The following is a 15,441-nucleotide window of genomic DNA, read 5'->3' as shown; positions in this document are numbered from 1 at the left end:
ATACGTGGCACAGGTCTGGCCTTTTCCCAGAACCTGTGCCGCTGCAGTCACCTGGACCATCTTCCAATTTAAATGGAGGTCAAAGATGAACCAGGTCTGAAAGGAACTCGCTGTACAAAGATCTGGGCAACGGGGGAAAAAAATACACCCAATGCCACCCTCATCCTGATGGCCACCTTTGTGTGTGGCTGCATCAAGCTGTGCATAGATCCCTGGTACACAAACACCAAGTGTCATTACTTACTGAGGTTCTACCTGTCCCCGGTGTTGCGAAGGATGGGCCTGGCCTCGCTGCTGCAGAACGCTCCGAGTAGTTGGACCGTTCCATATCACCTGTCCTTCATGGAGAAGTTTATGAAGAAAAACACCTTTGACCACAAGTCCATCAGGAAGTGGTCAGCACGTAGTGTCCTTGAGACCCTTCGGGAAAAGGAGAGGGTGGATCCTATCGAGCGGTCCCCTGAGCAGACTGTCAAAGCCATTTGGCAGAATGCCTCATCACCAGAACTTTCCAACAAGCACCAAGAAATGGCTTGGCTGGTGGTGAGAAGGGCTCTGCCTGTATGATCCTTTATGCATGCCTGGACTCTCAGCCGCACCGCACGCTGCCCTCGAAGTGGCTGCGGGGGGGACGAGACTGTCACACACCTCCTTCTGGAATGTGCCAATGCAGAAGAAGTCTGGAAAGGAATGCAGTGGTGTTTGTCAAGGTTCGTCCCGAGCAGCGCCGTGATGCGGGACTCCATGCTCTACGGTCTGTTCCCCGGGATGCACACCAAGACGAACATCAACTGTGCCTGGAGGATCATCAACTCTGGGTGGTCCAAAACCTGTTGATCCTCCAGCTGAAGGAGTTGACCCTGACTGAGTGTTGCAGACTGGTACATTCCAAAGTCCAGGACTACGTGTTGAGGGACGCGCTGAAGCTTGGGGCAGCTGCCGCCAAGGCGCGGTGGGGAAAGACCACCGTGTAACATCTGCCTGCCTAAGAAGAACAGGGGGCCCACGCAGTCATTTGGGTTCTGCTGACGCCTCAGCTAAATATATGGACATATGATGGATAAGTGTACAGACCTGTGTATAAAAATGATAAATTCTGATCTCTGTATGTAAATGTTTACGTATGTAGGGCATGACCAACTGTACATACCACCAAATTATTTTATGAATAAAGTATATTTTTGAAATAAAAAAAAGACTTTGTGAACCTGGCAAGTCCTATGGGTTTATCTGGAAACATCCAGCAATCCATACAAAGCTTTAAAGGGCATTACTTCCACTCTTAGCACCTTCCTTTCAGGACTAAACTGGAGATCCCAGGGAATTCTCAGCTGTCCTTTCTCCTCTTTAGCTACTTTTCTCCTTTTAACACGCTTATCTTTCTCAGGTTTGTGGTGATGGAAAAGGTTTGGGCTTATGGACAAGCCCATTTTGGCTGCTTGTCTGGCAGTTGAAATCTCTTGCTTTTAATATGCATTCTTACAATGGGAAACACTGGATTTTTGACTCTTCCAGGGAGTTATTTCCATTAGGGTCCCAAACATAATCTCTATCATTAATGCCTACATCCAACGATCAAAGTTATTTTGCTTTACCCTCTTAAATTCTAACTAAGTCTAACTAAAAAGTATTCAGCAACTTCCAGAGATTCCAAAAGTTCTGCCTGTAAGCCTCAGAGGCTAACTCGTATGCTCCAAGTGTAACCTTTTATTTCCCTCTTATAATCTGTAGAAGCCTCCTCAGAAAGCATGACATGGACTTTGAGCTCTGTTCGAGAGCTTGCTTTGCACAAACAGTACCACCCCATCTTTTCAAAAGAAATAAAATGCCTCCACTTTCTTTCATCAAACTTCAGGAGGGTTTCTGCAAAGTTAAATAGCTTCCAACTGGTCTTGGGTTAGTGCCATACCTTGAAAAGAAAACAAACTTGAGAAGAGTTCTCTGTAAGTTTTATAACAGAATTGATGAAATGACAATCCAGACTTCTAATATTGGTTTGTCAGAGCTGAGAGATTATTCATCACTGACATCATGGCTTGGCATATAATTAAAAACTCATTCTTTATTCAACAACACATAACAGCTTCAATGGATTTTACTGAGAATACTGCATAATAACTTGAAGCTCATATCCAAGCACAGATTCTGTGCTGATTATACTTACATAAGTTGTAACAATTGCCCTGTGCAAGAACAGGTTATTGTTGACATCAACTTCCACACTTCCACTAAGATTTAGAAAAAAAATGTTCATGATATGGGCTTCACTGGCAAAGCTAACATTTACTGCCAATATCTAATTGGTCTAGGGAAGGTATGATGAGCCCATTTCTTGAAATACTACACTCCTCGTCATAGGAGGTAGAGGCTGCAGGTTTAGCAGGTGTTAGTGGAGGAGCCTTTGTGAGTTGCTGCAGCGCTTCTTGAAGATGGTGTATATTGTTATCACTCAGCATTGGTGCAAAAGGGAGTTAATGTTGAATGTAGTGATGGTTGGGGTAGTAATTAAACAGCTTTAAAGTGTCTGGAACCAACAATGGCACTAATGAAGTGCTTGGTCATGGGGCTCATTAAAAGGCCCCATTGTCACAGTTTCAGATTTTCAGTCAGCAGGCACGGCAAGTTAATTGGAATTTGTAAGATTGCTTTACTGGATTCTTGTAGTTCCAGGAGTTTAAAAATTGCGTCCAAGTAGCTATTAAGACACCAAACAGACCAGAGAACTCGATTCTTCAGTAGAAATGGCCTCCACTTCATCAATTCCTGTCTACATGTCTGCACTGAGGGCAACTGCAATAATACCTGGTTCCTGAGAGAGCACCAGCTATTGCACATCTTCAAGCCAACACACAGACTCTGTGGGTAGCTGCTAGGTGATAATATTTATTGCTTAAAGAGGTGGTCCATATTCCTGCCATGATTTGGAGATGCCAGTGTTGGACTGGGGTGTACAAAGTTAAAAATCACACAACACCACATTATAGTCCAACAGGTTTAATTGGAAGCACACTAGCTTTCGGAACGTCGCTCCTTCATCAGGTGGTAGTGGAGGGCTCAATCCTAACACACAGAATTTATAGCAAAAATTGACAGTGTGATGTAACTGCAATTATACATTGAAAAATTGATTGTCTGTTAAACCTTTCATCTGTTAGAATATCATGATAGTTTCACTTCTTTCATGTGTAAATCACAAAACCTTTTAAAAAAAAAGGTTGCGTTCTCAGGTTAGCTGTTAACAATGGTGATAGCTAGACAATATGTTGAACGTATTAGCTCTCTGTCAATGCCATGATGTTTAGATTGATTCTAATCTAAAAAGTAAGATAATGGAGTTTTACATGAATACATGCAGTTTTTAAGTAAAGTACAATGTAACCCTGCACTTACAAATTCACCCCACAAAATATATGTGTGCATATGGATCTTTGTCTGTGTTGGGGTGTGTGTGTGTGTGTGTGTGTGTGTGTGTGTGTGTGTGTGTGTGTGTGTGTGTGTGTGTGTGTGTGTGTGTGTGTGTGTGTGTGTGTGTGTGTGTGTGTGAGAGAGAGGAAACACACACACACACACACACACACACACACACAGTGTCTTAAGTTTGTGAGGGGGTGCATGTGGGAGTGTGTGTGTCTGTTTGCGCGTCTGTGTATATGTGTGTCCGTGTGTATGTGTGTATAGAAGTGCCTGTGTGTGTGTGTGAGAGGGCATGTAGGAGTATGTGTATAGTGCAATGATGGTCACCTGTAATGTGACATGAACCCAAGATCTCGTTTGAGGCTCTCCCTACGGGTACCGAACTTAGCTATCAGCCTCGGCTCGGCCACTTTTCGCTGCTGCCTGTCCTGAAGTCTGCCTTGGAGGATGGTCACCTGAAGGTCCGAGGTCAAATTTCCTGGACCACTGAAGTGTTCCCCAACTTGGAGGGAACACCCCTGTCTGTTGATTCTTGTGCGATGCCCGTTCATCTGTTGTCGTAGCCTTTGCTCGGATTCCCCAATGATCCATGCCTCTGGGCATCCTTGCCTGCAACATATAAGATAGACAACATTGGCTGAGTAACATGAGTACCTGCCATTTACAAGGTGGGAGGTGTCCCCATGCATAATGGTGGTATCTATGTCCACACTCTGACATGTCCTGCAGCACCTACCGTGACAGGGTTGTATGGAGTTGTCCTGAGAGTTGGGCAGCTTGCTATGAAGAACGATCTGTTTGAGGTTAGGCAGTTATATAAAGGCAAGTAGTGGAGGTGTGGGGAAGGTCTTGGTGAGGTGCTCATCCTCATTGATAATGTGTTGCAGGTCACGAAAAACATAGCTGCAACTACGCCATGTTCTTCGTGACCTGCAACATTATCAATGAGGATGAGCACCTCGCCAAGACCTTCCCCACACCTCCATTACTTGCCTTTAAATAACCACCAAACCTCAAACAGATTGTCGTTCGCAGCAAGCTGCCCAGCTCTCAGGACAACTCCATACAACCCTGTCACGATAGGCACTGCAAGACATGTCAGAGTGTGGACATAGATACCACCATTACGCGTGGGGACACCTCCCACTTTGTACATGGTAGGTACTCATGTGACTCAGCCAACGTTGTCTATCTTGTACGTTGCAGGCAAGGATGCCCAGAGGTATGGTTAATCAGGGAAACCGAGAAAAGGCTACGACAACGGATGAACGGGCACCGCACAAGAATCAACAGACAGGAGTGTTCCCTCCCAGTTAGGGAATACTTCAGTGGTCCAGGACATTCGACCTCGGACCTTCGGGTGACCATCCTCCAAGCGGACTTCAGGTTTTGTGATTTACACATGAAAGAAGTGAAAATATCATGATATTCTAACAGATGAAAAGCTTAACAGACAATCAATTTTTCAATGTATAATTGCAGTTACATCACAGTGAAAAATTTTCCTATAAATTCTGTGTGTTAGGATTGAGCCCTCCACTACCACCTGATGAAGGAGTGTCGCTCCGAAAGCTAGTATGTTTCCAATTAAACCTGTTGGACTATAACCTGGTGTTGTGTGATTTTTAACCATGTTCCTGTCAGCTATTTAGGCAGAGAAGCAGAGAGGTGTGACTACCAAAATCATCTTTCAACATGGACCTGCTTTGAGCAGACTACTGGCACGTTGAAGATATGCTTCCTTTGCCTTCACGATTATAGTAATGTCCTCCGGTATTAGCCAGGCAGAATGTCCAGTTTTGTAGCTGCTTTGCTGCATGCTCCACAACAAGAGATATACAAAGAGGTGTAAAGCTGGATCAGGAGAAAGACTGATACAACACTCTTGCTCAGAGCTGGACAGGGATGAGTAGCATGAAGGAGGCATCTCTGAGAAAGTCAGGATCCACATACTGAAGGGAGGCTGCTAAAGCCATAAAGGCTTCAGAGCGATCAATTGATTGACATGGCTACAAGGATAACCTGACTCAGCAAAAAGCAATGTCCCAGGCTTTCCAGTAGAGAGATAAATTATCCAGTGAGCACACACATTTCAATCATCCCATTGCTACACAAGCGCATGAAGCATGAAGCCTCAACATCATCATCCCACATGGACTGGGGGCCCAGTTCATGACAATATCTCCTGTGCTTAGTTACCCTACAACTTTCTTTTCAGTCTTTACCACAATACATTAACACACAGAAGACTAATCAATGTCAAACAATATTATTGTAGAATTATAAATCGAATGAGAACAAAAGAGAGATGACTTCATCCTGGTAACATAATCAAGTGTAACTCTCAGTGTGGTGTGTTTCACTCACACCACTCCCTATGCAGTGCTTGCCATCTGGCTGAGGAAGAGATGGACACAGCCAGTTGCTGGAGCTGTTTCTTTTATTCACAAATAACACTAGTGATCTAAGCCATCCAGATCAAGCTGAGGAGGTTTTGCATACACGTGCCAATTTGGTGAAGACCATCTGGTCAAGTGGGTTATGCACTTACACAAGCTTGGGATTAATCTACATCCTGGAAAGTGAGGAGCTGAAATTCTTAAGGAAAACAGAGCTTTGAAGAACTCTATGATTGAATCAAATCACATGATGCATCTTAATTGTACCTGCCACTTAATGTGTAAATTTATAGTCTTCACTAAACCACAACTAGCAGTTGATTCATGTTTAACTAACATTGACTTTTTGTTTTAGAGTATAGGTGATTAAGGTAGTATTTGCTTTATTGACTTTTGTGGAAGAAAAAAAACTTTTGTTTTTGACTGTAGGTTATTATAGTTTTATTCTGTTAATAAATAACTGGAATTTCTGAATAACTGGAATGATTGAATGTATTTTTTTAAAAAGTCGCTGCTCTACTTGGATCATAACAATATTTGCAGAGAAACACAATGCAATTCTGATCCTTGTTGAGTTTTTGCCTAAAACCATATCTAGTAGAATGCTTGCAATTGAAAGTTGGGAGCTTTTTGTTAAGTATCCACTGACTTTCCTGATTTTCAGCATGAGTCGGGTGGCAGGCAGACAAACAAAAATCTCTGCTTCATAGTTATGCAAACACATCCACTGCAGGATCAAGGCTTTTTAAAAATCTAATTGGCAGGAAGATCACTTGTGGATTAGGTTAATCTCATTATTCATTTCTTGTGTAATTGTTATCCTACCTGTCCATAAATTTAAGTTGGTGATTGATTTCCTCTAGCTGAGATTTGTATTTTGCATTCAGGTTCTGGAACTCTTGCAGAACAGAGGCCTTCAAGTTGAGATATGGACATTCCAAGTAGTGCACATCCTCTGGAATTTCATCAAGATGAGGAGAGATTTCTTCCTGATTATATAAAAAAAAGAGAAAATTATGAAAAGTAATGACCCTTGCTATAATTTTCCACCTAATGATCCTAATGTCCAATAATATCTGAAATAAGGTTAATGAAGTTAATTTTCTTCTGAGCATGAAACAAGAGCAGAAAAACTGCAGAGATTTCACTTATCTCATGAGTACATACTTCTGGCCAATTTTTCATGAGAAGGAAAGTTACCTTCCACACAACTATATTTATTAATCCCTTTATAATTTATACAAACTACTAAATGACTTAATCAAACATTCTTGAAAACACTTGCAGACTCCACTGAATATTAAGGGAATTTTCCTTACTGTAGTACTTCCAGTTTAGAGGTTGTCACAGCAACAATTTATCACCATTTGCTTCTAATGCATTATCAACATGTTTGGATATGTTATGACACACCTGTGATAGGCTGGACCTGAACCAAGGCTTTCTGAACCAGAAGAAAGGATACTATTAATGCAGCACCACAGCTCCTCTTGCAATAAATGCCTACATTCATTTACTTTTCTCATCACTTCTGCACCTATGTACTATTTGAACGTCACAGTCATTGGGTTTTAAAGCATAGAAAGAGGCCCTTTGGCCCATGCGAGTTATCAAGCACCTATCAATTGTAGTCCCATTTTTCAGTACCTGGACTGTAGTCTTATATGATATGATGCTTTAAAATGATCATCTAAATAGTAAATATTATGATGGTTCCCACTTAGAACACCCATTCAAGCAATGATACAGATACTCACCATCCTAAAAGGTGAAAAAAAGTCTTCCTTAAAATCGTATTTAAACCTCCTGCCTTTTATCTTCAATTCTGCCCCTCCATTATAAATTCCTCTATGAAAACACCCAGCTTATTCAGTCCCTTTTCGTAGCGGAGTCTCTAAACCCAGATCCTGGTGTATCTTGTCTCCACATTCTCTAAATGCAATGCCATCCTCCCTATTGTGTGGCAACCAGAATTGCACACAATTCCCCAGCTGAGGCCTGACTAACAGATTGCACAGCTCAAAGCATAACTTCCCTACTCTTGTATTCAGTATAACAACAAACAGAGGCAGCATCCTGTATGTCTTCTTCATCACCTTTTCCACCTGTCCTGTTGTCTTCAAGGATCTGTTAATAATCAGACGAAAGTCCTTCTGATCCTCTGTATTTCCGGGATCCTACCATTCATCATATATTTCCTTGCTTTTCTAACCAAACTGATTCTACCTTCAGATCTTTTGAATATTCAGACAAGTTCAAAAAGCCAGATCGTTGTTAAAAAAAAGTGATCGTCTTTATTACTGAGAGGTTGAAGGTGGTTTCTTCCAGGCTTTTCTCAGAGTTTCCAAATTGAAGAGTTTCGACAGAACTTTAAATGTCCTCTTCAAAATGATAATGCAGCATGGCACATAAAAATGAGGCACCAGATATCTTGAGGTTGAGGACCAGTTCAGCCAAATGAATGAGTGTATGTCAGTGGAAGGATACTGGTGAGGACGTCAGGAGAGGCAGAAATGAAGGCTTGGAGGCCCTCATCATGATGGATGGAGGTGTATAGGGACTGGATGTCCATGGTGAAGATGAGGCATTGGAGGCCAGTGAGGAGATGGAGGGCTTGGGTAGTGTCCCAAATGTATGTGGGAAGTTTTTTTTGTATCACTAGTTCTAGCTTCTTATTTTAAGATTTTCACCTATCCAAACAACGGTACCCTTTCTCTTTGGTTGTGAGTATAAACCTAGTGTAACAGGTCAGCATCCTTTTGGCTTGATACTTCAGAAATAAGTTTATAGTAAATAAAAATTGATGCCTAGACGTCTACATACATTAATTACCACTTTATTTGTACAATATTTCACAATCAGATAAAAACAATTCAACCTAGATTCATTTATGACTCCTTTACAGAAGTAAAAGCCTGCAAATGCTGGATATCTGAACTAAAAGAAACAGAAAATACTTGAAATGACAGTATCTAGAGACAGGGAGAAAGTGAGGTCTGCAGATGCTGGAGATCAGAGTCGAGAGTGTGTTGCTGGAAAAGCACAGCAGGTCAGGCGGCATCCGAGGAGCAGCAGAATCGATGCTTCGGGCCAGAGCCCTTCACCAGGAAAGGGCTTTAGCCCAAAACATCGATTCTCCTGATCCCCGGATGCTGCCTGACCTGCTGTGCTTTTCCAGCAACACACTCTCAACAGTTTTTAGAGACAGTCAATATTCCAAGTCTGAACTTCCTCATTTTGCTGTTTTTATTTTAGACTTGTGTTACACTGTTTACTGTTATTCTATCACTCTATTTCACTTTAACCACTCTCTTGTCTGCAGAAATGCTTGTATTATATTTTCTAAGCTTCTTGTTTGAGATTGGTTTGTGTCTTCCTCCCATCTCACTAATTTAAATGCTTCTTACTGAGTAATTATTTCTACCAGCACATTAGTGTCAGTGCAGTCAGAAGAAAAACAACTCAGTTATACAGCGTCCAGTCACCTAATACTCATCATGATGTTCTAAGAATCTGAAATCTTTAAGTGCACTCCATTGAATCCTATGGCAGTTGCCATGCCAAAATGAAATGATGTCAATTTGAAGGTACCTTAAATAGAGAATGTCATGGTTTAAGTATTACATGATGAAAGAAAGCATAAGAAAGCAAATATGTACATCCACTATTATGCCATGTTTGAACTATCCAATAGATTAAGCAATATGGCAGCAATTGGCAATTCTAATGTACAAGTTCAAATAGTTGCATACAATAACAAGGTAGTAAACATTATCTCAATCTTTTGGCAATCAATTGACTTTGGACAGAAATTAAAGTCCCAGAAAGGAGATTTGCAGGTGAGGGGGCATAAAATTCTGTGCTTTTTGCCTTCCAGCATCAACCTAGCCATAATGTACTGTCCAGTGGGCAAGTGCTCTTGTGTCAATTGAGGTTACCGAACTCTGTCCCCACTGGGTGATCTACATGCTGTGGCCTGTGGACCCTAGCCCTACTTTCTTTGCATCCCCACCCAGGTCCTCCTATTTTGGCCCTGCTAAAATACTACCCAACTGTATAACCTGTCAACTGGCACCTAGCTTTCTAGTGTTTGGATTGGATACTCTGGAGCTGCTGACTCCTCTGAGTGTTAAATAGCTGGGGATAGCCCATTGGAGCAGGTTAACTTTCACAATGACCTTTTGGTGACAGCACAGGAAAAGCTACCCCAAGGTAAAATCCTGCCCCAAGTTTCAAACTGGCTCTGATTCTTCCTGCTGTGTCCTACCTCCTTATGGCATTTCTTTATAAATGCCCAACTCACTGCATATCGATATAACCACAACACGATCATCTTTCAACCAATCAGTTGTGAATCTTTGGAATTTTCAACTGTAGCCCACTGTGGATGCTTAGTAGATTGATATATTCAAAACAGAGACCAAACATTTTCAGAAACCTAGTTATATATGGATATCAGGAAATTAGAAATGTTTTCGATCATTAGCCTACTTCTGTTTCTATTTCTTATGTTCCATGTTCTTACTTAGCCAATACAATGCTAATTTCTGGGATGGCAGCATTGATGTGCGAAGATAGGCTGTATTGGAAAAGATTATATTCACTGGATTTTACAAGAATAAGGGGGAATCTCATAGAACCCTCTAAAAATCTGTCAGGATTGGACTGGGTAAACACATGATGCATGTTCCCATAGACTGGGGAATCTAGAATCAAGGGTTACAATTTAAGGATATGGTATAGGACATTTAGGACTGAATGGAGGAGAAATTACATCGTCTAGACAATGGTGAGTCTGTGGAATTTTTTGTCACAGTAAGTGATCAAAGCCAATACATTGAATGTCCTTACGTCTAATGGGGTGAAACGCTATGGGAAGAAAGCTGAGGAAGAAAAAAAGGTACTGAATTGGATGATCAGCCATGGTCAGGTTGAATAGCTGTGCAGGCTTAAAAAAGGGCCAAATGTTCTACTCCCGTTCCTCTTTTCTATGTCTTTGTGTGATCATTTCATTTCTTCCTGATTTTTCGATGTTTCAAGCTATGATGGTGCTATGTGTAAGCTAAATAGTGAAACAGTTTAAGATTGTACCATTAACATATCAACAGGTCTTGTCATGCCAAGTGGCCATAATGGAGGAGAAGCATCATGATTTCTGGGTCACCAGGATGTTAATTGCTGAGCTGTGTCATTCACTATAAAGACAACTGTAACCAACCTGCAACAGAAACATCTTTCCAGTGCAGGCGTTCAGGTACTTTTCAAATAATGAAAGGAATTTATTCTAAATTTCAAACTAAGGTCAAAGTCAAGGAAATTTGGACTGAGTCATAATTCATAACTTACATGAACCAAAAAGCACTCACTTTTCCAATGCTTCAGTATCTAGCTAATTAGAAATGGACCTTCCTGTTTTGTATAATTAAAAAAAATTATTTACCTCAAATTCAATATTTTTGATCTGTTCTTCCAAGATGCTTCTCTCTTGTTCAAGCATGTCTGTTATCATTTTCTGTTGGGTTCTTACAGATTCCACCTAAATGCATATAAAGATCAAGAAAATATGTGTTTCATAAGCAGAGGAATAGCAAGTGTTGAGGAGTTACAATTAGTTTCCCCTCAGGATAATTTAAAACAGTAATAATTTGAGAAATTTTGGAAAGCTTTGACTGACATTTATGTTCTCTTCCTTCTTAGACTGGCCACGAGGTGGTCACATTCAGGCAGGTAAACTAGCTTCCACCTCCTGTGGAAACCTTGTGGCTGAGTGGAAAATGCCAGTCAGTCATAGTCCTTTAGGAGCTTTTAAGTCACCCTTAATTACTTCCATTGGCTTTCTGCCTCCTGCTGACATGCCATTCCACCTCTGCAAAAATGTCCCAGGGGCATGACAGAACCGGTGAACTTGTGCAGAAGCAAGCATTTACATTCTTCTATTCACTGTCCTGGCAGTTGTTAAAGATCATTGAAAAGCTCTGTGCTTGACTATGTGAGTCTGTTTACTCCTGATGTTCACTATGCTTGATTTGTTAAATCTGGCTCAGGATTCACAGAAAAGTAAAAAGATTATAGAAGTTGCTGGAAACAAAAAAGCCACAAATATAGTGCAGGTTCAAGATTCAATTGGATGGGTTTTTGCATGGTAGAGGAATTAAGGGTTATGGAGACAATGCAGGTAGGAGGAGCTGAGATGATGGACAAATCAGCCATGATCTTAATGAATGGCAGAGCCGGCTCGACAGGCCAAAAGGTCTACTCCCGTTTCAATTACTATGAAGCACTGAAGATATTTTGAAGTATTGTGAATAAATTTTTGTTACACACATGAAAACTAGTGCTATCTCTGCACAGCTCCAAGACAAAAATATACAACAAACTTGGGGACAGCTTATTCTCAAATCACTTGTACCAGAGGTTTTCAGAAGTATAATGCAAGGAAACATAAGAACCATCATTAACTGCTTCACCAAGACTTCCCATCATCGTAAGGTCAGAAGAAGGGATTACTGATTATCAGAGAATGTTCCAGTGCCATTCATGACACTTCAGAGACTAAAGTAATCTGTGTTCCTATACAGCAAGATCTAGCCAACAGTCAGTCTAGGGCTTGACATTCAGACCAAAAGTTCCAGGCAATGACCATTTTTAACAAGACAGAATCTACTAATCTTCCCTTGGCATTCAATGGTATTGCCTTTGCTAAACCTCCTATTATCAATATCTGTGGGGTATACCATTGATCAGAAACCAAACTGAACAACCATATGAATACAGTGGCCACAAGTGCTGGGATTGGGAATGCTGAGGCATGTAAATCACCTTCTGACAGTCATAGAGCACAGAAACAAACCCTTTGGTCAAATCAGTCCAAAACAAAAACATTCACCAAGATGTTGCTGGAAGTGGAGGGTGTGAGAAATAAGGACAGGCTGGATAAGCTGGAATTTTTTTTCATTGGAGCATAGAGGTTGAGAGTTGATCCTATAGAGTTCTAGAAAATCATGAGCAGTATGGATAAGGGGAAAGACAAAAGTCTTTTCCCTTGGGTAGGCAATTTCAAGACAAGGGGGCATATTTTTAAGCTGAGAGGAGAAAGATTTTAAAAAGACTGAGATGCAATTTTTGTTTTACACAAACAAAAGTGGTTCATGTGTGGAATGAACTGCCAGAGGAAGTGGTGGATGCAAGTACAGTTACAACATTTAAAAGACATTTAGATAAGTACATGAATAAAAAATGTTTGGAAAGATGTTGGCCAAGCACAGGCAGGTGGGATAGTTTATGGTTTGGGATGGACTGGTTGGACCAAAGGGTCTATTTCCATGCTGCATGACTCTAATGACCCTCTAAGAGAATAAGTTCCACTTTTTCTCTCTAATGAGATCCTTTACTGTGAAAGTGTGCCTCCAGTTCTCGATACTCCCATGAGGAGACGCATCAACGGTGTCAAGCCCCCTTAGAATCTTATTTCTTCCAATACGGTCACCTCCCAATCTTTTCAATGTCAATAAAAACAACCTTAGAAACCTATGTCTTTGACCAAGCTGTCAGTCATCTGGCCTAATAACGCTTTATGCAACTTGATGGTTTTGGAATTTGTTTTAGAACACTCTTGTCAAGTGCCTTGTGATATTTTATCACATTAATGGCACAATTTAAAAACAAGTTGTTCTTTGTTGCTGTGTTAAAGCAAAATTAAGGACAACTTACAACAAATACCTGATTTTTGTGATTTTGTTCTATTTCTAGAATACTTTACCTTTTCAGTAACCTCTACATATAAATATAGAAATTAAACATTAATGAGCATAAATGTTCACTGACAGTAAGTTAAATGCAAAGCAAAGTAATGCAAAAATTGTTTGATGACTTGCTATGAAACCCAAAGTAAATAAAAATTAAATTAAATAGTTTTGTACCTGCTGCTGTATCTGGCAGGAATTAAGTCCATCACCCTGGTAACAATGCTGTATTTCAATCAGCCTTTGTTTCAAGTCTTTTTTCAATTGCAAGATTGGATCCACTGTAGCTGTTCTAAAAGCTTCTTGGTCTCTTTGCAACATTGCACCTTTGTTAGAGAGAAATTCTCAATGTGCCTGCTATGTAATGATTTTTTCAAAGGATACAGTTCGAACAATTTCACTCTACTACTGAAAGGGTAAATACATTTTAAAAATTCTTCAATCCCTGTAGTGATATTTTACCATTTTCACGTGAAAGTAGCAATGTGCAAGGAACTACTTAAATTTTCAAAGAACAATTAACACAAGTTTTTAAAAAATGGACTTATCAGCAGTTCAAGACTTATTTTATGCATTCACGGGATGTAGGCATTGTTGGCAAGGCCAGCATTTGTTTCACAACCTTATTTGAAAAAGGCTCAGGATGACATATATAGATGAGACATGATGAAACACATGAACAATGAGAAGGGAGAGTTATCTTGGCGAGACCTACGAAAAGCAGCTCCATGAAACAAAACTAAATCAAAATTAATCTTTGTTCAATAATTTTTTAGTTGTTAATAGTGCCAACACTTTCCCTCATTCTATTTCCACTGCAGAACACTTATGTTGCTGAGTATAAAAGACATTGGTTTAACATTGTGTTCAACTACCACTGAAATTTTTTATTTTTATTTAAACCTTAACTTGTTTGCTCCACGCCACGCATTTTCATCCTCAACTGTGAAAAAACTAAGCTCTTGCTGGTGTTCAAAATAACACATATCTGACAGCCCTTAGCTCGTCCAAAACTCTGTAACCTGTTTCTGAGTAATAATAAGAGGGAATCACAGTAACATAAGCGGTGATCTCAGCTGTCAGCTGGAGCAAGTGTGTAACCCCTGTTGTCTCCTTTGGAGATGATCCACTGAATTGAGACAATCGGGTAATTAAGAGGCCGCTGACAGCCTTTCATGGGGTCAGCACCCTTAGGCCAGCCGTACAGAAACAAACAACTCTTTTGCTCAGTTTTCCCACCAGGGAGTGATGGATGAAGGGTCATGATTGACACAGGCCAGATGTGATTGATGGTGAGAGAGGTTCCATAGTGTGAAGGGTTTAGCACCAACTGTAGGAGACTGTAAAGTAAACTGCACATTTATTTTAGGTACAACTACAGAGAATATGCAAAGGGAACTAAGTTAGAATGACATTAGATCACATGGAATTCGATCACAGAGCTGTAGGGTTCTAAATAAGATGTCTTCTCTTACCAAGCTGATAGTAATAGAGTCATAGAGATGTACAGATTGGAAACTGACCCTTCGGTCCAACCTGTCCATGCCGACCAGTTATCCCAACCCAATCAAGTCCCACCTGCCAGCACCCGGCCCATATCCCTCCAAACCCTTCCTATTCATACACCCATCCAAATGACTCTTAAATGTTGCAATTGTACCAGCCTCCACCACTTCCTCTGGCAGCTCATTCCATACACGCACCACCCTCTGCGAGAAAATGTTGCACCTTAGGTCTCTTTTATATCTTTCCCCTCTCACCCTAAATCTATGCCCTCTCGTTCTGGACTCCCCGATCCCAGGGAAAAGACTTTGCTTATTTACCCTATCCATGCCCCTCATAATTTTTAAACCTCTATAAGGTCACCCCTCAGCCTCCGACACACC

General features: G+C 40.8%; 1 protein-coding gene across 2 annotated transcripts in view; it reads right to left on the bottom strand.

The window, feature by feature from the left end:
• Positions 1-15,441, bottom strand: part of LOC132817447 (coiled-coil domain-containing protein 148-like) — a 100,661-nt gene that overhangs the window by 40,296 nt on the left and 44,924 nt on the right. For both annotated transcript variants that reach the window (XM_060827894.1, XM_060827893.1), the window contains 3 exons: positions 13,733-13,881; positions 11,254-11,349; positions 6,639-6,802 (listed from right to left, as the gene is read on the bottom strand). In XM_060827894.1, coding sequence (XP_060683877.1) covers positions 6,639-6,802; positions 11,254-11,349; positions 13,733-13,881 — 409 coding nt within the window. The remainder of the gene's footprint in view (positions 1-6,638; positions 6,803-11,253; positions 11,350-13,732; positions 13,882-15,441) is intronic.

The sequence above is a fragment of the Hemiscyllium ocellatum genome, chromosome 7 (assembly GCF_020745735.1).
Source record: "Hemiscyllium ocellatum isolate sHemOce1 chromosome 7, sHemOce1.pat.X.cur, whole genome shotgun sequence".
NCBI lineage: Eukaryota > Metazoa > Chordata > Chondrichthyes > Orectolobiformes > Hemiscylliidae > Hemiscyllium > Hemiscyllium ocellatum.
The sequence above is the reverse complement of the archived record's forward strand: the minus strand, read 5'-3'. Positions and strand labels throughout refer to the sequence as shown.